This window comes from Acanthochromis polyacanthus, chromosome 4 (genome assembly GCF_021347895.1).
Source record: "Acanthochromis polyacanthus isolate Apoly-LR-REF ecotype Palm Island chromosome 4, KAUST_Apoly_ChrSc, whole genome shotgun sequence".
In the NCBI taxonomy this organism is placed as follows: Eukaryota; Metazoa; Chordata; class Actinopteri; family Pomacentridae; genus Acanthochromis; species Acanthochromis polyacanthus.
Genome location: NC_067116.1, coordinates 35,254,852 through 35,280,161, shown reverse-complemented (window position 1 = coordinate 35,280,161; position 25,310 = coordinate 35,254,852). Strand labels below are relative to the sequence as shown.

General features: G+C 40.5%; 1 protein-coding gene across 1 annotated transcript; it reads left to right on the top strand.

Moving 5' to 3' along the window:
* The first annotated feature begins 30 nt into the window (after positions 1-30).
* Positions 31-24,828, top strand: impact (impact RWD domain protein). Its single transcript, XM_051947277.1, has 11 exons — positions 31-199; positions 1,946-2,074; positions 2,165-2,217; positions 2,322-2,384; positions 2,552-2,637; positions 8,516-8,641; positions 8,727-8,821; positions 10,840-10,913; positions 11,498-11,588; positions 20,881-21,015; positions 24,235-24,828. Exons 1-11 carry the CDS (start codon positions 152-154, stop codon positions 24,292-24,294), a joined length of 960 nt encoding a protein of 319 aa, XP_051803237.1. The 5' UTR covers positions 31-151; the 3' UTR covers positions 24,295-24,828.
* The last annotated feature ends 482 nt before the right edge of the window (positions 24,829-25,310 follow it).

Below are 25,310 nucleotides of genomic sequence, written 5' to 3'. Positions count from 1 at the left end.
CGGACCAACCCGGTCTAACCCGGAAGTAGATTCATGCAGCCTGGGTGGTAATATGTTGCTCATGTTCTGCGGTGTCTTCTGCATTATTTTGTTTTCTGACTAACCTATTGGTGTATTCTCAGCAGTTTGCTCTTGATAATGAGGTGAATAAATGGCGGATATCATAAATTCAGAAAATGAAGGAGATCTTCAGGCTCAAGTAAGCTCAAAATCTTGCTTTGGCATACTTTCAGATAAAGTTAAGTCTTCTCTCTGGACAACAAGCAGTTTCTGGGTCTGTTTTAACTCATTATGGGTTCATTTTTGCTGCAGTCTGAAGTCCAGACACCACTATAAAAACAGCATAAGTGTGACTACAAGGAGAAAAAACGAAAAAAAAAAAAAATCTTTGCAGTATGACACAGTTACAATATATAACAAACCTGTTTAATTTCTTTAATAATTCATTTTTTGGGAAAAAGAGCAACACTAGAGACGGTATGCTCAATATCTTCCCAAGTGCCCATAGGTGTTACATGCTTTAAATATTTACTGCTGTTTATATATTTACAACCTTAATAAACCAGGTGTTTTTCAAACTACCCTACATACAAATTCTAGCAAGATGTTTCACCATGCTGGATGTATCTTCCAGCACCTTTTCTGCTCCTCTGTATACCATGTATGGGACATGCTGCATTAGTCTTACAGGTCAAGTGGGTTTTATTTTCCTTTCAGTCTATCTTGATCTGTGTAAACACTGCCTGCAGTTCACCTGAAAACTCTCAGAGTTTTTGTCATGTGATTATTGGTAGCGTTGAGTCAGTCAATTTTTCATTACCTGGTGCCAATGGTTCATTTTTGGTGAATAGAATGAAGGGATTTTATTGAAATTGCACAATTTCTAGCTTGTTTTTGGTAATTTTTCCTATTGGAACTGCACATCAAACAAAATATGTACAGATACAACTGGAAAATTTAAAGAAAAAGTAACTTTTTTTACAGTGTGTTGCCCTAAAAAATTGCATAATTTTGGCAAGTTTTCAAAAGAAAACATTGCATTTAAAGCCGCCAGGTTTTGGAGTTCAAAGGGTTAAGCAAATGCGTCAACTTCTATTTTAGTGTCTAAATGTAGTATTTTGAGGTGGCCTCCAGCCACTTGATACTTGATAAGCCCATTAGGAACTGTTGTTTACAGATGTGACAAGCATAGTGGTGGTATTTATCATTAAAATGCATGTGCACGAACAGACAATAAAATAATAAGGACCTTACACACGCACACAGTGAAAGTTGCTCCCAAGATGTCTGGATTAATTAACACATATACAAGTGATGTTTGAAGCTCAGCAGGTGCTACAAGAAGCCACACATCTTCACACAGTGCAGCCAATGGTGCACGACAGAAAAAGTTAAGAGACGTAAATTAACACCATCAAACAAACAACCCTTATTTATACCCAGGGCCTTTGTCATCCAGTGTGTGTTTCTCACACTTTGATGTGGCATGCAGGACATCCAATTTTGGGGAGAAAATTGGCTTTAACAACAATTATTGCTGCTTTGGAAGTCTTTTTGCAATCCTCAGAGACTTCCAAAAAATATCATATGAATGCTGTTTTATATGACAATATAAAATACAGTGTGACATGATAAAACAGATTTTTCATCTATCTGGAGAACAAACATATATATATATATTTTTTTTGCATAGCAGGTGAGCAGTAGCTTTGTGACTCAGATACAATAATACATGGAAATCCCAAACTGAGGCTAATTATACTTCGGTATTGAAATTTTTAGCTTTTGATGCTTTGTATTTTTACTAACACATTGTGTTAGACATTGAAGCCCTTTGTACGTCACTGCTCTAAAATACTATAATTACTTTATGGATTAATCCATAATTAATGTCTGCAGACTGATATGATTAATGTTTTTGCTTTGTTATGGTTTCTTCATTTAGATTGAAGAGGTCGAGGCTTTGTCTGCTATCTACGGTGATGAATGGTGCGTGATAGATGAGGCGTCCAGAATATTTTGCATCAAAATATCCAATGACTTGGAGGAGCCAAAGCTGACAGCGTGTTTGCAAGTACAGAAAAAACGATAATATCGTGCATATCAATCACAAGTGTTCTTGCAGTTTCCTTTTAATCCAGTTTATGTTTTCCTCATTGATCAGATAATTCTCCCTCCTGATTATCCAAGCGCAGCTCCGCCCATCTACCAGATCAAGTAAGTCCATTTGCCTTTCAAATTGAATACTGAGGAGCATCCCACTCAGAAACCTACTCCTCATCCTACTCAATAACCCCAGTGTTTGTTCTCGGCTTTTGTAGTGCAGCGTGGTTGCGAGGCCTCGAGAGGGCCAAATTGGCAAACAGCCTGGAAGACCTCTATGTGTGAGTGCTTCTCGTAATTTATGACTTCATGAGGAGATACCATGGAGCGATAGTGGCCACAACAAAAGCCTTTCATTATTGTTTCCACTGTGCCATATCTCTGTAGTGTGTGTGTGTGTGTGTATTAGAGCATCCACCCTGACATGGAAATATTTCAATTTCAACAGGGAGCACATTGGGGAGAGCATCCTCTACCTATGGGTGGAAAAAATTAGAGATTTCCTTGTGGGAAAATCCCAGAGCTCCGAAACAGGTGAGGTGTGGAAAATGAAATTCATGCTTGAGGCCACACTACATAAAGACCTGAAATGACACTTGATAGACATTTACCAGTAGGTTGCTGTGTAATACTGAGAGCATTTCCTCCCACTCACCAGCTTCAGCTAAACATTGACTAAGCACACTCCAGGTATTACTGCTGCCCCCGTTGAACTTGCTGCCTTCGTGTGTCACATCTGCGGCTTAAAATGTTAATTGTGGCCGCAGTTTTTTAAACAAAGGGCATTAATATTTCACTCAGGCACAAGCTGGTGCTCGAGGATGAAACACGGTGAAGGCTGTAAACTGTTTCCCGTTGACCTTTCATTTTTTTGTAAGGTTTGCTTGACACAATAACCCTTTAAAATGATTTTAAATATGCATATGATGACTACATACATTATACCATGCTACCAGAGGCTTTTCTGCACAGCAAGTGTTACAGTCAACTTTGAAAGGACAAAAGGTGGTTGAAGCACGCTGATTAATTCACAGCCGTACAATTAAAGGCGGTAATTTAATCAGTGTGCTCCAAACACCTTTTGTCCTCTGTAAGTTTGCTGTCCTCAAACTGAGAGGTGCTTGACTTAGCTGCAATTTAATGGAAGGTGGGCGAAGAAACTTGTTTTTACTAGTGTTAGAGTGGCCAGCCACACATGCATGTTTGATATTACAGATATGAATCTATGCTAATGAGTCCAACTTTCTACGCAGTCAGTATAACAGCTCGTGTTGCACAGCTGTGAATGATCATCCTGACCAGACTAATCAATAAAGCCTCTTTTTTAGGCATTTCATCTATATAATTTAGAAATTATTTTTCGAAGAACCACCAACAAAATGGACCAGAAGAGGGAATTTAGCAAATTCCATCATAATAGCTTGTTGAGGAAAGTTATTGTCTGACTGTTTCATGAAAGAAGTTGACGCTTTCTGAATGGGAGTCTGTTGAAGTCAGAGGTTTTATGGTATCATCACCTAGTGACTCTCAGTGGTACTGCACTTTAGGAGACTTCCACGTTGGCTTTAATTTTAAACGGTGGTTGTTGCTGCTTGTGATTTAAATCCTCACTGACCTGCAGCTGTGATAACACGACCTGTGTTTTTGGTTGGCGTTTAGCAAATGGTCAGTTCCACACTTTCCAACAAGATGGAGTAAATGATAACAACCACAACTCGACCTTGATAAAAAAAAAAGTCAATTATTAGATCAAACGTTTCCTTCAGTGTATGTCTAAATGTGTCTTCCATCCATGTTCAGCTGAGATGCTCCTCCATTAGCAACACAACTGTCTGGTCTGCTCTGAAGCCGGGATAAGATGAGCACAAAGGCCTGTAGCAGCATCAAAAAACTCTCCCGGACATTGAGTGACTGCACTGAATTAAGATCAATATCTGTTTAATGCCTTCTCTTACCCCGGCAGAATCTTTTAAAGTGTAAAAAGACTGAAAGATACCCAAATCAAAGATTTTGTGTCACAGTGAATCAAGTTTTCGGGAGGGGAGGTGCAGTGATTCTGGCCTGTTTCGGTTATCTAGCCCTGAGCGGTTTGTAATATGGAGGCAGACAGTGCAGCTTCTTTTGAGCAACAAGCCCGAAAAATAATAACTGTCCTCCCTGTTGTTGCGAGACATGAGTCCTCTCTGTGAGGTACATGTGGTAATAAGCATAACTGGTCAGAGCACTACAGCTCAGGGCTGGAATTTGATGGCTTGTTCATTCAGATGACAGACATGTGGTGGGAGAGAGGAAGCAGAAGGACGAGGGGGTGATAAGACCGAGGATGCACGTTTCACAGACAAGGAAATGAGAAGGGAGTAAATATGACAGAGAGGACATGAAAAGGAAGGAGAAATAATAGGCGTCATGATGAAGTTTGCATGAACGAACCCACACAGAAAGCAAAAATGGTGAAAAAAAACAGCTCTATTTGTTTATCTACATATCAAACCCACTTTCTTGTAATGAGTTTGGGCAGCTTGTGCATGTGTGGCGAGCATGCACTGAATAAACTGGGCAATGTGCTGATTACTCGACTTCACATTATCATAGCAAGCAGAACAGATCTGTACTCAGGTCAGAGCTTTGATTCTAGTCATGTGAAATTTGGGAGCTTTTATTTACGTCAACTGTTTCTAATGCAGAATATTAAAGCATTGCGTTGCATTTTTGCTCATTATCAAATGATTATTGCCTTATTATGAAATCAACCCACACACTGGATTCATTTTATCAGTAGCTACTGTGTATGCAAAGCCTGATAGAGTCTATTTTCCTGTGCCATGGACCTCTGTTGTTGTCAAGAGTGTTGTTTTTTTCTTACCTCTTTTTAAAGGTACGTGATTTTTATGATAATGCTGGATTTGCATATTTCCTGAATGAAAATTATGCCCTTGATTGTAGTTGAAAAACTACTCAGAGCACTTCAGTGAGTCTCACTGATGCACTGGGTGACATGTTGCTCTGTTTGTTTTTAGTCAATCACACAGACAGAAATTCTCCAGAGCACAAGATGTGTATTAATCCACAGCTGTAAATAGTCCTGAATGAGCACACAGATTTTAGCATTGTTTGATAAAAAACAACATTGTCCAGGTGTTGGAGTATGATTTTTTATATATATATTTTAAGGAACCCACTGATCTGAGAGCTGCACAAAAAGCTGGAAAGGCATTGGGAGATGGAGCAGTGCATTGTTGGTTTTCATATTTTCACGGGATTTGTTGAGAATAACAAAAGAAGATATTTGCATATAGACAGGCTTATCCTTTAACATGTCAACATTCTGCCAGAGTATATTTCCACAAAAATTCTGCCAGACATTTTGTGGAGCTGATTTCAACAATGGATGTGATATTGGCTTACTGTAATCAAATGCTGGAGGGAAATCATGCATCCAGAGCCCATTTTGGCCGATTTTTCAACCCTGTGTGGGAAGATACATTCAGAAAATACACCAGTGAGCCACAACATTAAAACCCTCTGACTGGTATTGTGTTGATCGCCCTTGTGTCGACAAAGCGGGTCTGACATGTCGAGGTCTGGGCTCAAATCTCAATCAAGCATCTGCGTCAGATACGCAAGCACTCGGAGGTTGATTGTGTATCTGACACAGATGCTTGATTGCGATTTAAGGAATTTCGAGGCCAAGTCGACACCTTGACCTTCCTGTCATGTTCCCCAAACAATTCCTGGTCAGATTTTAAGAGCATTATCCTCCTCAAAGAGGCATCAGTGAATCCAGTTGGCATTACCAGGTGTGAGTAGTCTGCAGCAGTGAGTAGGTGGGCGGTCTGTGTCAAAGTAGCGTCCACATGAATGTCACGACCCGAAGTTACCCAGCAAAATGTTGCCCAGAGCATCTGGCTGCCTCCCATAGCACATCCTGCTGCCATCAGTGCCCCGGGTAAACGACACATACGCAGGCAGCCGTTGACATGATAGGAAAGAAAACATGACTCACCTTCTTCCATTGTTCCATGGCCCAGTTCTGATGCTCACATCAGCCCGTTGCAGGTGCATTCGGCGGTGGAATGAGGTCGACTTGTGCACTCCTTGATCTGGTCTCGCCACAATGCACAGTCTCACTTGAAACATTTCTATCATGAAAAGTCTGTTCTGGTTTATATGGCAACATCTGTAACTCCTGGTGGTAACAGCAAATATGTCTTTATACTGAGAAAGAACAGGGTAAGCTCTAAAGGCTTGTTCCATTACTCCCTGGAATGCTTTGTAATGTTTGGCTGTCAAAAAATGCATAGACTGTTGTTTTGTTTTGCTGACACTTTTTTGATGAATAGCATGATCAATAGTGTTCAGCTATCTGACAAACAGTTTGCATTTCTAGTTGTGACTTCATAATGTGATGCTTTTCCAATCAAGCTACTGTGCTCACTGTGTTACTGTAACACCAAATCATCATATTACATTTGATAAAAGGGAAAGCAGACCAGAGTTATTGATCTTCAATTCATTTGTAGATTTATTGTACACCACACAGGACAGCTACAACAAACCAAGCTGGTCTGGTTTGATTATCACCTGACTCTCACCTCCTATCATGTGTGCGTCTCTGCATTGTATGTGTGATTTTTCTTGCAGGCTTTTTGCGGTCTTTGTTTTTGCTGCATCTTGTACCAAGCTACTTATGAGACTTCACGTACTGACCATCTCTTTAATGACCCACAAGATATACCTGACCCATAAGGTTTTTCAGTATATGCCTATATCAGTACAGTTTATTTAGTTTCACTTTCCTAAATTGTTACCGCTAATTTTTAGTTTCTATCACTGTTTTTTTCAGAACTAAATATATGCAACCATATAGCTATGTTATCTTTGACATACGCTCGAACATAATATCTACCAATAATAAGGTTAATGAACTCATATTACACGAGTTCAGAGGTTTTAAAGTGACACTGCAGCACGAAGAAAGGTTCACTTTGACAGTTGCATTAGTAACCTAGTACAACATTTTTCCTTAGAAAGTCGCCTCAGAAACCCACTTCATGGTTCTGTTGGTCCCTTTACGCTGCTAAAACTCCTCTGACCCAGTGGGGCATGGACGCAGGACCTCTAGGGATGTCCTGTGGCACCAAAATGGTGGCAGTGAATTCTATGGGTGCTGTGGGTTGCAGGGTGGGACCTACGTATATCAGGCTTGTCCTGGCAAATCCCACGGATGCTCAGTAAGATTTAGATCTAGGGAATGTGGAACCTGGCTGAACACCTTAGCGCTGTCATGTTCCCCGGGCTGCTCTTGAGCAGTTTTTGTAGTGTGTCGAGGTGCATTAAAGTGCTGAGGGTGGTGACTGGCATGAAGGACTGCTGCTTCAGGAGGTGGGGGAGTGGGAGGGCTGCTTGACCTGCAGTGTTTAGGTGGGTGGTGCATGTCAAACATCCACATGAATGTCAAGGTTTCCCAGCAGAACATTGCATTATAACAAAATGATCGATGTTATTCACTTCACCTGTCAGTGGTCATAATGTTATGCCTGATTGGTGTAGATAAACGTTGCTCTACTTTCATTAAAGATGTAGGCTTGGTCGCTATTGGGTTTCATCTTACACCTGTAGATAGTGGCTTAACTTTTTTATCTCAGTGAAAATCTTTAGATGTTGCCACTTTAAGGGTTTTAGCAGTTTGTGCTACTGTAGCTCTTCCATGGAATCGGACCACATGGGCCAGTTTTCGCCCCCAACATGCATCACTGAGCCCATGACCCTGTCTCCGGTCTACCAGGTGTCTTTCTTTGGATCACTTTTGATATGTACAAACCACTCTATCCCAATAACACACTTCAAGAGCTGCCCTGCTGGAAAAGCTCTGACCCGCTCGTCTAGCCATCACACTTAGGCCTTGTCAAAGTTTTTCACATCAGCTTCAAAAAGCCGCTGTTCGCTTGCCGTCTAACATACCCCACCGCTTAACAGGTGCCGTTGTTCAGAGAAAGTAGATGTTTTATTCTCTTCATTTGTCACTAGTTTTAATGTTGTGCCTGATCAGTGCGTACGTCTGTGAATGATCGGTTGATTTAGGCTGTACTTAAACATAGTGCACCTTTGTTTTCATAACAACATGGCACTAATTTCAGCTCACCTTCAGATCAGCTCTTTGTGTCTCATCTCACTGCGCCGTAGTCAGATTTGTTGTGATCACTCACTTACCTCAAACCTCTCACCATAACCAATGGCTCACTGCTTGGTCAGATTTGCAAATTCCTTTTTCAGAAGCCATGCTAGCATCTTCAGTATTTATCATCTATGTTAAGGTCATGTAAAGGCAATTGAAAGATAATTTGCTCATTTGTAAAAATAAATTAACCTTTATTTTAACAAAGCATAACATTTCTTACTTGATTTGCTTCAGTGGATCAACCAGAAAACGTGAACATGACTGCCGAGGAAGACGTGGATGATGATGAGGACTTACCAGATTTCAGGACTCTCAAACTGAACACAGAAAATGCTCATCTCTTCATGGATCAGGCGAATGGTACGGCTCATATTGACTGCACTGTATTTAATTACGATAGCATCTACCTGTCTGTCTTATTATGAACAACACATTTATCTTCTAGATGAAGAAGTACCTCCAATAAAACATGGAAATCCCATCACAGACCGACGCAGCACCTTCCAGCCCCATTTGGCGCCTGTGGTGACCCCCAGACAGGTACAGCTCGGCAAAGTTTTGCTTTTTTGCTGCAAACTCTTAGTGCAATAAAAATAATTCACTAGATGTAGAGCTCCAACAATATCTTTGAATTTTTGCATGCTGATATGAGATTCGGCAGAAATCACTTGATGAGGGTCTTACAGGGGAAAAGGATATAAATGTGCAAATTTCTGCAGCGGTTTCATAAGCTGAAACATCATCAGGCTCCTTCCTGAATGCAAATCTGACTCTCCTGCAACATACCATCTCGTCTTAAAAGCTTCCACCTGCTGAAAAGTGCTATTTAGAAATAAAAGGCATTTACAGAAACATCTGTCCTCCATTGAGCACATGAATTGAATAGAAGGAGACCTGGACAGGATTTACATATTTTCATGTTCTGTCCTCAAAATGTTCAGTACAACCAAAGACTTAATTAAGAAAAAAACAAGAAATGCTTCGCTGAGAGCAAATTACTTGAAAAAATCCATTATAGCTTTATTTATTTGTTTTTAGAGTCACTATAGGAGCCCCAAAATGTTCAGTTTTGACTTTTAGAAGTACCTCACTGTTATAGATTTTTTTTAATTTGCTTTGCGCCGTGTTTATTTTATCATTGCATTCGTTTCCCAGTCTATATAGTGGACATGCATTCTTACTAACAGCCAGTAGAGGGCGTCTCCTCTGCTCTGCTTGTATAGAAGACTATGAGAAAATGAACCTGTTTCTCAGTTGTTTTGTTACCTCAGTATACATTTTCACAACATGTTTATGGTGTCAGTTGTCAATTTCAAATCTCCTTAAACGCCACATGATGTTTATTTAGTAATGTATGGTCCGATTTAGAGGAAGGTAAGTGATAAAGCAGGACACGTTTTCAGATGTGGCACCAATGTGATTGACAGGTTGCTAGCATTTGGGTATTATCTTTGAGTTTTCAGTCAGATCAGACTTGGGCCAGTTACATCTGAAAGCATCATAATAAAAGCATAGGTGGAAAAAGGTTATTAGAAATAAAATATAGACCACCCTGGAATGATATTCTTCATGTTTTAAATAACAAAATAAAAATGAAGTTTAGTAACTATAAAAAAGATCAACACAAAACAACTAAATAACATGTTATAACAATGTTTACTGTTTTAATATTTTTTAAAAATGATTTATTCATCCTTTATTGAGGTATTTATATTTTTACACAGTTCATTTATGTAAAGAATTTCTTCACAATGTCTTACTAATTTATTTTTCACTGAATACGTTGGGAGCCTCTGAAAAGACTACATTTTACCCAGCTTAAGGAAATAGTTTTCACACTTCTTCTCTTTTTAAAAAAAACACAGGATGTGTACATATACCCTCGGTAGCCACTTAGGTAAACATGTGAAATCAATACAGTTCCAGAATATTTTACACTTTATTATGTAATCCAGTCCAGTACATCACCACCAAACACCATGGTCTCAGTAGTAAACATAAACTAGAACTTTCTGACTACATAAACAAAAACTGAAAATGTAGAAGCTTTGTACAAGTAGAATTTATGGCAGAGCTGTTGTGTTTGGTTGCAGTTCATTTCGCAGGTGTACCTACTAAAGTTGCTGGTGGGTGTATAGATACATGGAAACAAGCTTTATCATCAGCCTGCGAGGGAAGCAAAAATGAATCAAAGAAATGCAGAGGAGGCATCATAAACAAATCTCATTACGTGTTAAGCCTTTCAAATCTCCATTTTATTTATACGAGATGTGATTTACCCTCATAAACAGTTGACTAATAACACTTTGTGCATTAGTCAGCAGCGCCAGACAGCACGTTGAACTCAGAAGTTGTCATCAATCATTTTTTCAGTCTGACTTGGTTTTGAAATTGACTCCACAGTGTATGCATCCACTCAGGCTTTCAATAAGAAAGCAGTTTATAGCTCGCACTGTGCTGAAGTGGTCTGCAGAGCAAGAGCCTTGTGTCAGCGGTTTGATATAGTAGACTGCATGTGAGAATGGCAAAGGGTACACTTTACCTGTCATGTGTTGCAGGTTAAGATGGTCCTGGAGAAGCTGTACGAAAATAAGAAGATTGCGAGTGCTACCCATAACATTTATGCATACAGGTTGGTTTTACAGTACATGATCTAACGTATATCATGACTGTAGTATGTAATAATTATGCTCATGCCCTCGGGATTATGTTACAGTGTGTCTTAATGGCTCATTAGTAGAGAAGAACATGAGATAAGTAAAGATTCAAAACCCATCCATCTTCTCTAAAGGACAGATTACTGCAATTAAAGGTCAACAAAAAGCACCCGAGAATATGAAGGCTTTCTGACAGTGCCGTGCTGCGTTTGTGTGTGTGTGTGTGTGTGTGTGTGTGTGTGTGTGTGTGTGTGTGTGCGTGTGTGTGTGTGTGTGTGTGTGTGTGTGTGTGTGTGTGTGTGTGTGTGTGTGTGTGTGTGCGTGTGTGCGTGTGTGCCCCAGAGTTTTCTTAGTGTGATCTAATGAGGTCGATGTTGAGCTGCTGATGCACTGCCTGGGTGGTCATTACTCACAGGAAGGAGATGCTGACATTTAGAACACTTAAAAAACTTCTCCGGTGAAGAATCGGCCAGTGTCACGGTGTCATTGTGCAAACAAAAAAAGTAGTTTCATGCTCCCCCTGCCTAATACCGAGTTGCTGGGACTGTTTCTGTTGTAGGATTTACTGTGAGGACAAGCACAGCTTCCTGCAGGACTGTGAAGACGACGGCGAGACGGCCGCAGGGGGGAGATTGCTCCATTTGCTGCAGGTTATCATTTCATTGAGAAAAACTGTCACACCAACCCGAACAGATCACTCTTTGTTCTGCATGCTAAGCTGCACGTCTGGACTGATAAATGAGTCACTGCAGAATGCACAAAGCTTTTGCTCACCATTCATATCACAACCACATTGTTAAATCTGTTGCCCGTGCTCAGCTTTCTTATGGCTTTCGCATGTTTATTGGTGTTCTGTTCTAAGCTGCCATGTTCAGTCTCACATTCTGCATAATTGGGACTCTGCTGTGGCTTTCAAACTGGGATTGTTATCACTGAAGAATTTTCCAGACTATTGTAAGCATTTGAAGAGGTATATTGCACTAAATGGGATATGACTTCAATAGCAGTATATACTAATGGTAAAATTCATCATTTATATTCTCAAAGGGCCCATATTATGCTCATTCACAGATTCATTAGAATATATTTACATGATGTTTGCCACACTTTGCACTTTACATAGCTTCTGTCTCTGAGTCTGCCCTACTAAAATGCCAGGTTTGCTCTGATTGGTCAGCTTGACTGGGAAAATCGAGGCAAAAGAACATTGGTTATGTTGTGTATCCTCCGATCTATGAATATAAGCATAGCAAAACTGTTGGCTAGTAACAAAACTCTGGAGTTCAAATGAGCATGTTTGAACCAAAATCGATCCTGAAAAAGGAGGGACTCCTGCAGAAGTGAATACTTTAGACAGGGTGCAATGTTTTCGTGCATTAGGGCTGCCATTCTTGAAATTATTTGCATCATTGCCATTTATTTTTAACATGCGTACCCTAAAGAGAGGATTGCAAAAACATATTTGAGTTTAGGTTGCACTAAAGCACCAAAGTTGAACATGAAAACACAGTAACGCACAGCCAGTCATTGTTTATTGGTTTTATCAGTTTCCACAGGTTCTAACTCTCCCTCAGCATTGTAGCTTCTGCATAGCTCTGACTGGTGTTCATCAAAGTTCATCGCAGTGTTAGCCACATTAGCTGCACAATTGCTAGCACTAACGATAAAGGGATTTTCCTGTTATTGTGTAGACATTGCCATTAAAAATTATAGTCCACAGGGTGTCAAGCTGAAACATTTTAGAGTTAGCAGATATGCTTTTTTTGTGTTAGGGTATGGCATGCTAGCTGCAAGACAGATGCTATGCAAATGTGTTACATACATAGATAGTAGGTAACAAAAAAAAAGCCAGGACTTCAAACAAGCCATCCCAGGTGTTCCAATGCAGTTTTGTCTGAGGAAGTCAATAACAACTAGAAAAGCACTCAGAGAGCGCATACATCCGCCAGGCCATCTGTCTGTCCGTCTGTCTGTTAACAGCATAACTCATAAAGTCATGGACGGATTGTATTGAGTTTCAACAGTTTGTGCAGAAAGCATAACATGCATGCACAGTGTAACAGCACAGTGTTTTGCACGCGGCGCCGCCGCACGCACGTACCGTTGCGCGCGCGTGTGACGGTACCGCACGCGTCGCCGCCGCTTCGTTTCGTCGGTCCTGACTCGCCCGGGAAGCCCGAACCTGCCGCGGGGGATTCGGCCGTCGCCGGATCGTTGCAGCGACCTCTGTCTGTACAATTGAGAGATGGCCGGCGGCCGCCTGGCGGCCATATCTCAATTGTCCTTCGACCTTCAAAAAATTCCTGGATCCAGACGGTGATTCGGATCACCTCCAAAATCGAATCGATTCCTACTCGTGCTCTTCTGGACATCCTGTAAAAATATGGTGAAAATCCGTCCATGACGTTTTGAGTTATGCTGTTAACAGACAAACACACACACAGATGGACAGACAAACAAACTCCGGTGATACCTCCTGGCGGAGGTAATAAGATTCTATTAAAAAGGACGGTTAACTGCACCATCAGTTTTGTAGGTTTATATTGCACAACCAAAGCAGATGAGGCCTTTTTCACATAAGACATTATGCACAGGTGTGAATAATATAATAAATGATGGCTGAAGTACATTTAGCTGCTCCAGTTCCAGTGTTCTGCAGCCACTGTATTAGTAACCATGGGGACAGTTTGTGATGGTGCAAAAAGGGATTTTTGTTCAAAGCAACATTTTAATTGAAGCGCAAAAAACAAAGACACTGTAGATCTTTAGTACATTGTGATGCAGGGCTGCAGTTATTAATTTGAACAATAGAATCATTCTGGTTAATTTTGTAATTAGTCTGAAAATGTGTGTGAATGAAAGACTAAAGCTGTACTATATTCACTTGTAAGTGGCAGCTGCAAAACATTAAAAGTAATTATGGAGGGTAGTAAAAAAGCTCCAGGAATGTCTTTGAAAATAATAATGAATATTACATTTTACAAAAAAGAAACACTCTGCTACTATAATGGGTAGTGGAGGACATTTTAGTGATTTCAAACTGTGGACGTTTATATATATATATATATATATATATATAAACAGTTCTGATTTCTTACACTGCATCTAAAAACCGTGTTATAGAAAGTCTGTTTACTTACAACTATTGCAGTCTAATACAGTAATCCTGCACTAACATCTGTCTTTGTGATGGTTATAGCTCTCAGTTTTTGTTGAAACTGCTTTCGAGAGGTGTAAATAGCAACCTTTATGAAAGAAGGCTTCAGCACACGGCTGACATATTACACTGTATTATTTTTAGCCATGTGAACCTTACAGGCCGGCAGCTGAGCTTATACTCTGTGCATCTCGTACATTGATCAGCCACAACATTAAAGCCACCTTCCTAATAATGAGTAGACTCTTGTGCTGCTAGAACATTTCTCACCCAAGAGGCCTTTGACACACCTTTGAGGATGCCTGGCAGTAAAACTTTTGGGACCTGTGGGCCGTTGGTGTTGGGGATTGAGGGAGAGCTCAGTCTGCAAAAACGATGAAGTGGGTGGTACTTGTCAAACTAACATCCACATTAGTGCCAGGTCCCAAAGTTTTTCAGGCGAACTTTGGATTTTACGGAGATGGCTAGTGTCATTCACTTCTCCTGTCAGTGGATTTAATGTTGTGGCTAATCATTTGTGAATGTAGCATTGGAATCCACAACTCACAGCTCCGTGGGGCATTTCTCTATACTAAAATTATGCACTCACAATTCATTGATATATCACATATAAGGTCTGTCATGTTAGGAGACAGACGTTTGCTAGAAAATGTACCGGTAGCTATTCAGTTGTTTAAAATATGTCCTGATGATAGCCTAGCCACGCGAGACCCAGCTCTTAAGACACAAGGGTCTAGGAACGCTCGACAGGGAGGAAGGCGGGCTAAAAGGTTGTCTATCAAATCACTCTGCAGCAGTTGGGTAGGTATACAACCAATCAGCGAAACAAATAGGCTGACGTAGTTCCTAGAGCTCCGGATTGTGGCTAAGTCCCATTAGCTTCCGAACCAGCGGAGCCAACTGGTATATTAAGGATTTGCCATATCCCGTCGGCATAAGTCCAAATACGTCTTTCTTCTCAATGAAACACTTCAGTGCTGTGCTTTGTTTGTCTTTCAAGTTTGTTTAGCTTCAAATCTTTAAGGGCTGTGGCCAAAGCCGAGTCGAAAGATAACTGTTTATTGTGCGCCGGTTGTTGTCACTTAGCTACGCCCACCTTCTGACTCTACACTTCATGGTGATTCATCCGGCCAGTTTTAGGAGCATCCAACCTCGAGCCTTATGGAGGGTAACTAGACCGTGGCAGAGAATTAAATTCGTTGCTGTGGGTTGTCTAGCGCGGCTAGGCTATCATGATGATGGACCTTACAGACTGATATGTTAACACATTGTGTCCCCAACTGAAATTAATTCAAATTGCAATGATAAAAAACGACAAGTTTAGCAAATCCTCATGTTTGGCAAACTGAATTCAGCAAAAATGTGTGAGAACTGACTAAAACAATGACCTCAACTAATCAAAATAGTTGTCGACTCTGATAGATTAGATGATTACATGAAAGTCTGTTAAGTGTATATGGTCGGCTCCCCACACAGCTCTTGGAATAAAAATTTATTCTCCGACATAAACCATATGAAATCAAAACAGTATGTTAACTACTATCTGTAACTCTAACAATTATTAAATCATTTTAAATGCTTCTGATAAACAGCCTATTTAATCAATCTCTTTGAATCTGTTTGATTTTGAGACACTGAGTTGAAGTGAAAATACTGCAACTGCTCATCCCCACTGCAGGGTCAAACATTAACTTCGATAATTGTACTTCTTCAGAAAAATGTAACTACACAGTAACTGAATATTTATGGCTTTACAAGGGGAAATGACGATAACAGTGTAACACACACCACTTGTATTTACATAATGTGCAAATTTCCTCTACAGAGAACTTAGGTCCCGCGATAGTAATTTCGCACACTTATTAATGCTTTCATTTCAAATTTCAAAGAGGAACTTGTCACTGGATCGTGCTGTCAGATGGCACTATGATTCACACACACCCACATCACACTGAAATGCTACAATTGTCCACACACTTTTTGTTTCCACGTAATGTTGAATGAAAGCCAGTAAAAGGTTTCTGACAAATCGAAAAGTTTGGTGTGATCAGACCTTGGCGGTGACTTGTAGCAGCTCTGTCAGACTCATTACCAGTTGGTGTCGCGTCGTGTCAGGGCTTTTCCAGATGAGATCCATGACTCATGTCATAGTTCATACTCATTCATAAGGTGACAGCAGCAGTCTACCCCAGTGTGACCCTGTTAGAGAGATACTGTATTAGATTCTCGGTGTGGACGTCTCAGAATCTGTGATCTGCTGTACTGAATTCAGATGAATCAAGCTTTGACTAATGCAGTGTTCCCTTCCAAACCAGTCAGCCACTTAAAAAAGACATCACTCGGCTCAGCTAGTCTTGGCTCTAATTTGCTTAAATTATCTTTTGGAGGAATGGAAAGAAGTAATCATGTTAAAACTTTGTAAGTACAAGCTCTCTTTTAAATGTCTGTAAAGCCTGTAAAGTAGTGTCTCTTTGTTTAATGCTTTTTTGTAGCACCTCAGCCCAGGCAGAAAGTGCATATATCTCTATGACACCGTACATTAACACTCCAATAATCATTATTTTTCTCCATTAAAGATGAGACAGAGAATATTGTGTAATGTGACAAGCCGTCCCCACCTCTGCTGTTCCCTTTTAGCTCTACAAATGCAATTCAGCATCTCTAAAGTCTGTATAAAACACCGAGTTTGTCGACCTGAGGGAAAATGCGTAATTACTCAGCCATCTAAATTTGAATAATTAAAACAGTATACAAAACAAAGTTTCAAAATGGTGACAAAATGATCAATATTCTCAATTCAATTCAGTTCACATAGAAACGTCGTGACCTTCCAATATTGTTTTACAGAGAGAAACCAGACAGATCCAAATGAATCAATTTGAGCAAACACTTTGGTGACAGTTGGAAGAAAAAAATCTGTTTAAAAGGAAAAAAACATCTTGCAGTGCCAGATTCAGGAAAAACAGAAGATCTTCCTCTACTGAGGATAACTTCTCTGCTCTGAAACGCTCAGGTTGCATCTGCTGAAGGGGATGATTGAAAGCTTTCACACCAGCCCAGATGAACCGTTTGAAATGCACAAATAGGCTTCAGTTTGTTTTGACTGAACCAAACAAGTGAGTAAATCACAAGCATGCACTGTGCATACAGTATGCAATAAGCAGGACAAAGTTAGATACTACAATAAACTGACTTATGCACATTGGTGGGCATCTTCTGTGGAAAAATGGTGGCACAAGATGTCAATAGGATGAAAGATGGGGTGAGAGACGGTTTGGCTCCAGTCACCAGACACAGCAGATGTGTGAAAATCTCAGTCCCCAGTGTAAAATGGTCATTGCAGAGGCGGGTGTTTGTTATAATCCCCAGCTCTCCACCAGAGAGCTAATGGGGAGACAGAATTTGCAAACCAAGCTGTTCTGCAAACTCTGACATTCAGGCAAGATGCATTTGTTCGATGAAAGCACAGTTAGCTAGCAATCTAGATTGAAGCAGGTGCAGTAATTTGCGGTCAAACAGAAGAAACACTGAGGTTAATGCGCTTTAGGTTTTTAGTGTTACTGCTGAAGAGAGGGGTTATGAAAAAATATGGCTCTGGAGCATCATCAAACCGTAATTATGGATGTCCTGGCTGATCAAGGCAGTTTTTAATGAATCATTATCGACATAAACCTGAGCCGGACTCCATGGGTAATTTTCTTAATTACCACAGCATTGTCAGTTCATTGCTGATCATTTCTAAAAGGAACTGAGCACATTTGACATTTGCCCAGTGTTGACAGTACAATTTCAAACCAAGATCATATTTCAGTCAATAAAGCAGCTCTTTCATGCGTGAGGGACATACAAATGTTATCCTATTCGATCCTGGCATGATTTGACAGAAATGTTCTGGCAGGAGGACATTAAGCGTCACAGAAGACTTTGTCACTGCGACTCTTTTACTAGCTGAACCCCCACATTGCTCTCTGCTTGCTAACAAGGATCTGCAATAGCATGTGGAGGCTGCACCTTTAGGACCATACTTCAAGGGCTGCATATCTAGAGCCCTCTGTTTTGAGACATATCTCCATGAATGATCGTTAGAGTGCACAACTTCTGGTTTTAAAGGCTCATTACCCCCAAAAGACTACATCTTGATGGACAGCAAATGACAGACACACACAGCAAATTACTGCATGCACACACCCTGATCATGGCAACATGCTTTCATCTTCTTCTGTAGTTTAATTAACATACTTACTACATTTACCTCTGAGTTGGGCCCGCCACAATCTCTCTGTGACTCAATTGAATAGATAAGCAAGCAAGCTAAGAGTGGGGTTTTGTTGGAGAGTTGGAGCTAAAACATGAGAGTTTGCAGTTACAAGTTATTTTTTTAACAATAAACAAATCAAAGTGAATTCTCATTCAGTACTCCCACTATGACTGTCATTCGTCTTGGCTAGATTTGAGGTCATTGCAAGGCGAAAATTAAGAGTAATAGAAGTGGGGTCCTATAACTGTGACCCTGAAAGTGCAGCTTCTGAGTCTGCAGACACCCTACCCAGGAACTGATAGTCTCCTCTGGTTGCCACTGTATTAGACAATAAAAGGCTCTACCTGGTGGATCAGCCAGGTGTTGCAGCTAATCTTCAATATTTACAGTTTGCGTTATTTAGGAACTGGGATCAGATTGGGACTTGGTATTGACTGAGCTAAATATATATTACTTTATCTATTACTTTAGAAGTCAGGGGACATCTAATGTTAATGTTTTCTAGCAATTTCCCCAATTCAGTTTTTATGCCTGTGATGATGTGCTGCCTCCTAGTGGCCAGAAAATGTGCTTTATTTACATGTTTGAATCAGAATTCTACATATTTTAGACAATTTAAAAGGCCGGCTTCTAAACACAGCTATGACAGCTCACATTTAACTAAAAAACAGACAGTCTAAACTCAGTAGTCTCCTTTCAAATTTGCTTTTCCTAAGCCATGTGGACAGAAGAGCAGCTTGAATGTCCCTCTCAGGTCACTTCCTGCAGCTCGCTACTGTAACTGAAGCGATAGCATCAGCGCGTCCTTCTGAGCAACGTGCTGATTAATCTTCTACTCGTGATTCTCTCAGCATCCTGAACAATTTACATGAAGAGCTTTCTGCTTAATCTATTCTCTTCTAATTTCATTGCTCTACATGAGCCTTTCTTCCCATTTCCTCATTTAGATTTGCTCTTTCTGCTGAGGAAAGAGGAGGTGTGAGGTGATGAATAAAAGAAGGATCTGACTGATATTGCTGACGGTCCGATGTGGATGAGTCCCCCTAATTGATAGACTATACCTTTTGTGCATGTGTTGCAGTCCAGGGTCAAACTCTCAAATTCAGGAAATGTGAAGTTAATCAGAACATGTTAATCCATTCATTTACTTCTAGTTATCTGGGTTGGGTCGTGATGGCACCAGGGCGTTCCAGTCATCCATCTTCCTTTAACTGACTGCTCCGAACTCCCTCCGGATGTCCGAGGACCTTACCCTACCCTTAAAGCGGTACTCAGCCACCCTATAAAGAAAACCCATTTTAGCTGATTGTATCTCTGATCTCATTCTTTCGGCTGAGGGTTTGGAGCGCAGACTGACTCCTAAGTCAATATCTTCACCTTTCTGCAAAGAAACAAGGAAAACAGCCTCTGTTAGAAGTACAAAAAAACCAAAACAATACTTTCCCCCCCTTATTTTTACATTTGCACATTGTTTCTTGTTTTTCTTTATTATACAGCAGACTGGTAAAAAAAAAATCTATTTCTGAGATATTGGACTACAGCTTTGAAAAAGCAAGATTGCTGTTGTCTTTTGAAGATACATGAACTGATTCACTGGCAGCACAGATAAGCTCTAAATACAAAACTGATATTGTACCCTCCAGTTCAATTAGCAGTTTCTTATTTGCATATGCAACAGATACACAGCAACATTAGCATTCACCTGAAGTCGTGCATCTGGCCGCTCATTGAATAAGTTCAATATTCACTTCCCTTTAACAGGGTTTTGCTTCATGCCGAATCTCGAGGGAAATATGGAACTTTTTAGCTGCTGAATGCTTCGCAGCTAATCGCCAGCTTTAGGGCAGGGAGCAAGGAAAAAAAGTTGCCTGCCTGCTGCTGACGGGCACTGACATTGATGGGAGCACCAAAACAACAAAGTTACTGGCAGGAAAATCAAAACAACAGCGCTGAAAAATATCTAAACGCTCCAAATAGCTGAGGGGAGCTGCAGAGTTGAGTGATGATTACCTGTGGGCTTGTAACAAGAAACAAGCCCCCTGTCACACTCATGTAGTTGTTCAATCTGTTGTTAGTATAAAAAATATATTATAGCAGCTTTAATTGTCAGTTTTTAGGCTTGTGTTGCTTTGAGGATTGTATTTATATTGTTTGAGGTCATACTTTGTATTTATTTCATGGTGTTTTGTGAATATGTGTATCTGTGTGTTCCATGATTATGCATGTCATTAAATTAAACTTTTAAATATTCAGTTTCTAAATCTCACCTAAATATGTCCTGGAGCCACACAAAGATGAAATGAAAATACATCTTGTTATATAACAAAACAAGGAAATACCCACAAATGTCGAGCTGTCAGGCTGCCAGGTGAGACAGAAACACTTAATGAAGATTCATCCACAATGTCACATCTGGTGTGAAGTATTTGGCTGCTTGGAAATGGCTTCCAGTGACGGGTGCTGAGTCACAATATATTGCCTTTGTCTCTCTCAAATTCACACTCATTTCTCATGTTTCTCGCCACAGATTCTGGACGTGCGTAATGTCATGGTGGTCGTGTCCCGCTGGTACGGCGGCATTTTGTTGGGTCCTGACCGCTTTAAACACATCAACAACTGTGCGAGAAACATCCTGGTGGAGGAGGGATACACTGCCTCCACGGTGAGACACTCTCTGGGCCTTCAACATATCGCTCTGTCATCTTCTAGTGACACATCATCAGTCAAATCTGACTTCACTGCCAGTTCTCTCATGCCAGAAACCACCTGCTATCTTGCAGTGTAATTGTCTCACACCCTAATACTCGTCCAGCTATCCGGGAACACATGACTGTAGATTAGATTTTCTTTTAATTTTTTTCCTTTCTAGCAGCCAAAGCAGAGTCAGAAACCATGAGCGTTACTGTCAGTCAGTCCTGTATGTAGTTACAGTGAGACATTGGTGTGTTATGGAAAGATAGAATGTCTGCTCAGCGTGACTTGTGTTTCCACAGTAGCTCTTCAGTAGCTGTCACATTAAAGATATTGGTTCATTTGAAGTGTCTGGTTGCCACATGTTCTGGAGATCAAACGCGCTTTCACTAGCCTGAAGTTAGGTCCCGTCGGCTTTGAAGTCGTCTTTGTGTTCTGCAGAGTTATTCCATTTATAACATGATTGACCTTTGAGTGGCAGCCACAGGTAGATTAAAGGTACAGCAAACCTACTCTTGAAAGTATTCTACTTTAAAACCCCATCAGCCCACTGTAAAAAATGAGCTGTTGATTTGATTCCCATCCTGACAGCAAAGGTTCCGTTCTCCTGGACATCAAACCCGGATTCTGTGACAGCTTATTAGAAGTGACTGCCAAAACATGGAGTTATTCACCACCTGCATGGCTCAGTGGGTAGAGTGGCCGTCTTGCAAGCGGAGGGTTGCGGTTCGATCCTTGGCCCGTTGTGCTCATGTCAAGGTGTCCCTAAGCAAGACACCTAACCCCTGATGGGTCGTGGTTAGTGCCTTGCATGGCAGCTTCTGCCATCAGTGTGTGAATGGGTGAATGTGAAGTATCATGTAAAGCGCTTTGGGTACCTTGCAGGTATAGTAAAGTGATATATAAATACAGACCATTTGCCATTTTACCTCTGCAGAAACACTTGTTTTCAGTTAACGAAACACTTCAAAAATTAGGTTTAAATTGATTGAATTAGAAAACGAGCAGCTCATCAAATCCATGTCTGAAAAACTTTTTGATGTAGGAGGTTAAATAAGCAGACATGATAAATATTGAGATAAAAGAGTAGAAGTAAAGCATTTAGAACAGTTTTACTGGTATTAAAATCCCAGAGTGAGTGTATGCTGGGCACATAAGATTATTAAGAAGTTAAAAAGGCAGCCGTGCGGTGTTTAAAAGTCAAGCTGTCAAGACATTTTGTCAGTAGTTGAATATTGCAGAAGACAGCACAAGCTGGGCAATATTTTTTATTTACTGGTATTTTTGTTTATCCACTAGGCAGTTCTTCAGAGAGTCGATGGTCAATGAGCATCATTTGAAAGCTGTTTTGTTAATATTATGAGTCTGTAGCTATGTCAGCAAATCTGCACAGCATTGAGTTCAGTCAGTTAGCAGTAACTACAGCTGAGACTCAGAGCAATATATTTAGTTTGTTGGAGGTGTTTGGTCATAAATTCAAACCAAAATTAGATCGAGAGAGTAAAAGGACTAAATCGCAATTTATCCTGAGGAGGAGAAGAATGCATGAACAAAATTTCATGGCCTGTCATCCGGTAAATGTGAAGAAGTCTCACAAATATCCCAATGATGCTGGTACAAGTCATGGGACAATGAATAGTTGCTTATTTGTTTGACGTTCATGCTTTTATTGGACTGCAGACAGAGGAGAGATGACAGAAATATGCAGCAAATATTCCCAGCTGGGTGCAAATTGGAGGCACTGCCATTCACATTTGGTGCTTTAACCCTCTGGTCACTCAGGTTCTCCAATCAATCTAATAGTTGTCAAGACTTTAAATTGTCAACCAATGTGGTGGACTGACTGACAGGCTGACACTGACGGTGGTAGAGTAGGAGGAAATACACCAATCAGCCACAAAATACAAACCACTGACACATGAAGTAAATAGCGTTTTATCAGTGTGATATACTCTTGGGTCCTGGTATTTGTGTGGATGTCGCAGCTACATGTACCATCCACCTTCGTATTGCAAACCAAGCACAATCCCCCAGCAGCAACAGCGCTTGCTAACACCAGCGAGCTCCCACAGCAGGGTAACGTGTCCCACCACACTGAAAGACAAAAACTGCTCAGGAACAGATTGAGGAACACAACAAAGACCCCAAGGCACTAAGGCGGACTTAAAATTTCCCATGTCCCAATCTAACTGAACATCAGTGGGTTACAATGAAATAAGAGACCGCACCCAACACCCGACAGAATCTGTTACCAGTGTTCCAACTGGACATCCATCAGGATCTCATATCCATGACGGGACAGGTTGGAGCTATTTGTGCGGCACGGTAGGGACAAAGACTTAGGCAGGTGGTTTCAATGTTGTGGCTGATTGGTGTACATACAAGGAAACGAAACAGGCCACACCAGCTTAATCTGCATCTGTGAGGTGATGGTGATGATGGAAACCCAGAACATATTATTGCTGGACGTCAGGTCAGTTACTGAAATTCTGTCTCAGTACTTTACCCTGTCAGTACATGCAGAGGTCCGTCATTGTCTCATAGTGCTCAGAAAAGATGTCAATTAGGAACAGGACACTCAGTTTTGCCACAGGCAAATACAAAATTGAATAAAATGTCTGAATGCTGGATTGAATGTGCTATTGTCAGAAAAAAAGAGCTGAATGTTACACATGAAAGGTTGCTACCACTTTGCACTATGTGAGGTGCTAATTAAAAACAGTGACAAGGCTACTTTCTGTTGACTAAATCTCCAGGGAAACCCCAACCTGAATTGGAAAGGAACATTTTGAACAGCAGACGAGTGTAGGAGACAATTGCAAACATGATGAGTTATTTAAGAAAAGTGCATGAATATTACAACAGAGCCATCAGAGATATAGAAATTGGCAGCATGGTATGTCAGCGCAATAATTAGTGGAGGATGTTTTATAAGAGTACTTAGGGATGCAGTGTTTGGTTTGATGCAATTATTGGAATACATTAAAACAGTATGGTGCGTGTCAATCAGTAGATTATAATTTGCACATTTGCTGGCACAGCAGGAGTTTGGGCAAAAGAGTGTGTCATGAGCTGGAAAGTAGCACTCGATTATTCAGCACAGAAAAAGCTTTGGTACTATGAAAAGGGGTGCTAATGTAACGCAGTCATTAGTCTTTTGATTCTCTAATCGTGTCCTCTTGTTTCACAGGATGAGGCCACCAAATCGGGAGCGAAGACAAAAAGGCCAAAAACCAAGAAGACGAAATGAACTTCAGAAGAAAAATTCAAACACAGGTTCACAGGCTTTGCTGTTTAATGCAGCATAAAGCTTGTGTTTAGTCACTTTACTTTTTTTGAAAAGCAATTTCTTGCAGTAACAGATAATTTATTCAGAATAATTTTACAAATTAAATATCAACGAGGAATTTTGAATTGTTATCAGGGATGATTGATTTTCACTCTGGAATCTATAATTCCACATTTTCTCAGAGAAGCCTTGAAATTAAGTGTTCATTAGCAGAAAATGTTTTCATTAAAGCAAACTATGGGTTGAATATAACTTTAACATCAGCAGAATGTGGAGTGTCTTCATATCCATCAGTGTCACATTTGGATTATTGATCTAATTTCTTGGAAATCATCTTTCTAGACTTGTATTTAGTTCAGCATTTGATCATCACTTTTCAAAAACTGTTGTAATGCTCCATCACTCAGGTTTGATGCCGATACATTCCTTGTCCTTGGAAGTGATAATTCATCTTTCAGCCGAATCTGCAACTGAATGAAATTCATTCCCAATTCATTCCGCGTTTCCAAGAAACATGTTCACACATCGCTGCTACACAAAGTTTGCTCACACGAACACTCTCATGTAATTCACATGTCCGTTTTCCCCGGTGCGTTTCACATCCTCTTGAAGCCTGTTAAATATTCAGCTTTTCACAGTGGGGTTCTTTCAGAGCATTTACCTCACACCGGCTCCTGTGGGGTTTTGCCTCACCTCTACATTTTGGTGTCACTCGATCCCTGGGACGACGCAGCCTGCATATTAACCACTTCACAGTTGGCTTTAGGCAGCAGAGGACTCGCTTTCTAAAAATACCCAGGTCTCATCTGTGCACTTGGCAGTTTGGTTTCCACCGGCACAACCTGTCTATTGTGGTGCCAAGAAAATGCAAACAGAAGTTGATTTTTAATTTTTCGGTATCTTGAGGGGATCAAACAGATAGCATGATGTCGAGACATTTCATTGGAAAGACACGCAACAGATGGAGATTTTTGAAT

Bases quoted from the DNA above. Each gene is read 5' to 3' on its own strand.
- impact (XM_051947277.1), top strand. From the start codon at position 152: ATGGCGGATATCATAAATTCAGAAAATGAAGGAGATCTTCAGGCTCAA. The intron at 200-1,945 runs GTAAGCTCAAAA...TTCTTCATTTAG, and splicing joins AAGGAGATCTTCAGGCTCAA to ATTGAAGAGGTCGAGGCTTT. The intron at 2,218-2,321 runs GTAAGTCCATTT...CGGCTTTTGTAG, and splicing joins CCGCCCATCTACCAGATCAA to TGCAGCGTGGTTGCGAGGCC.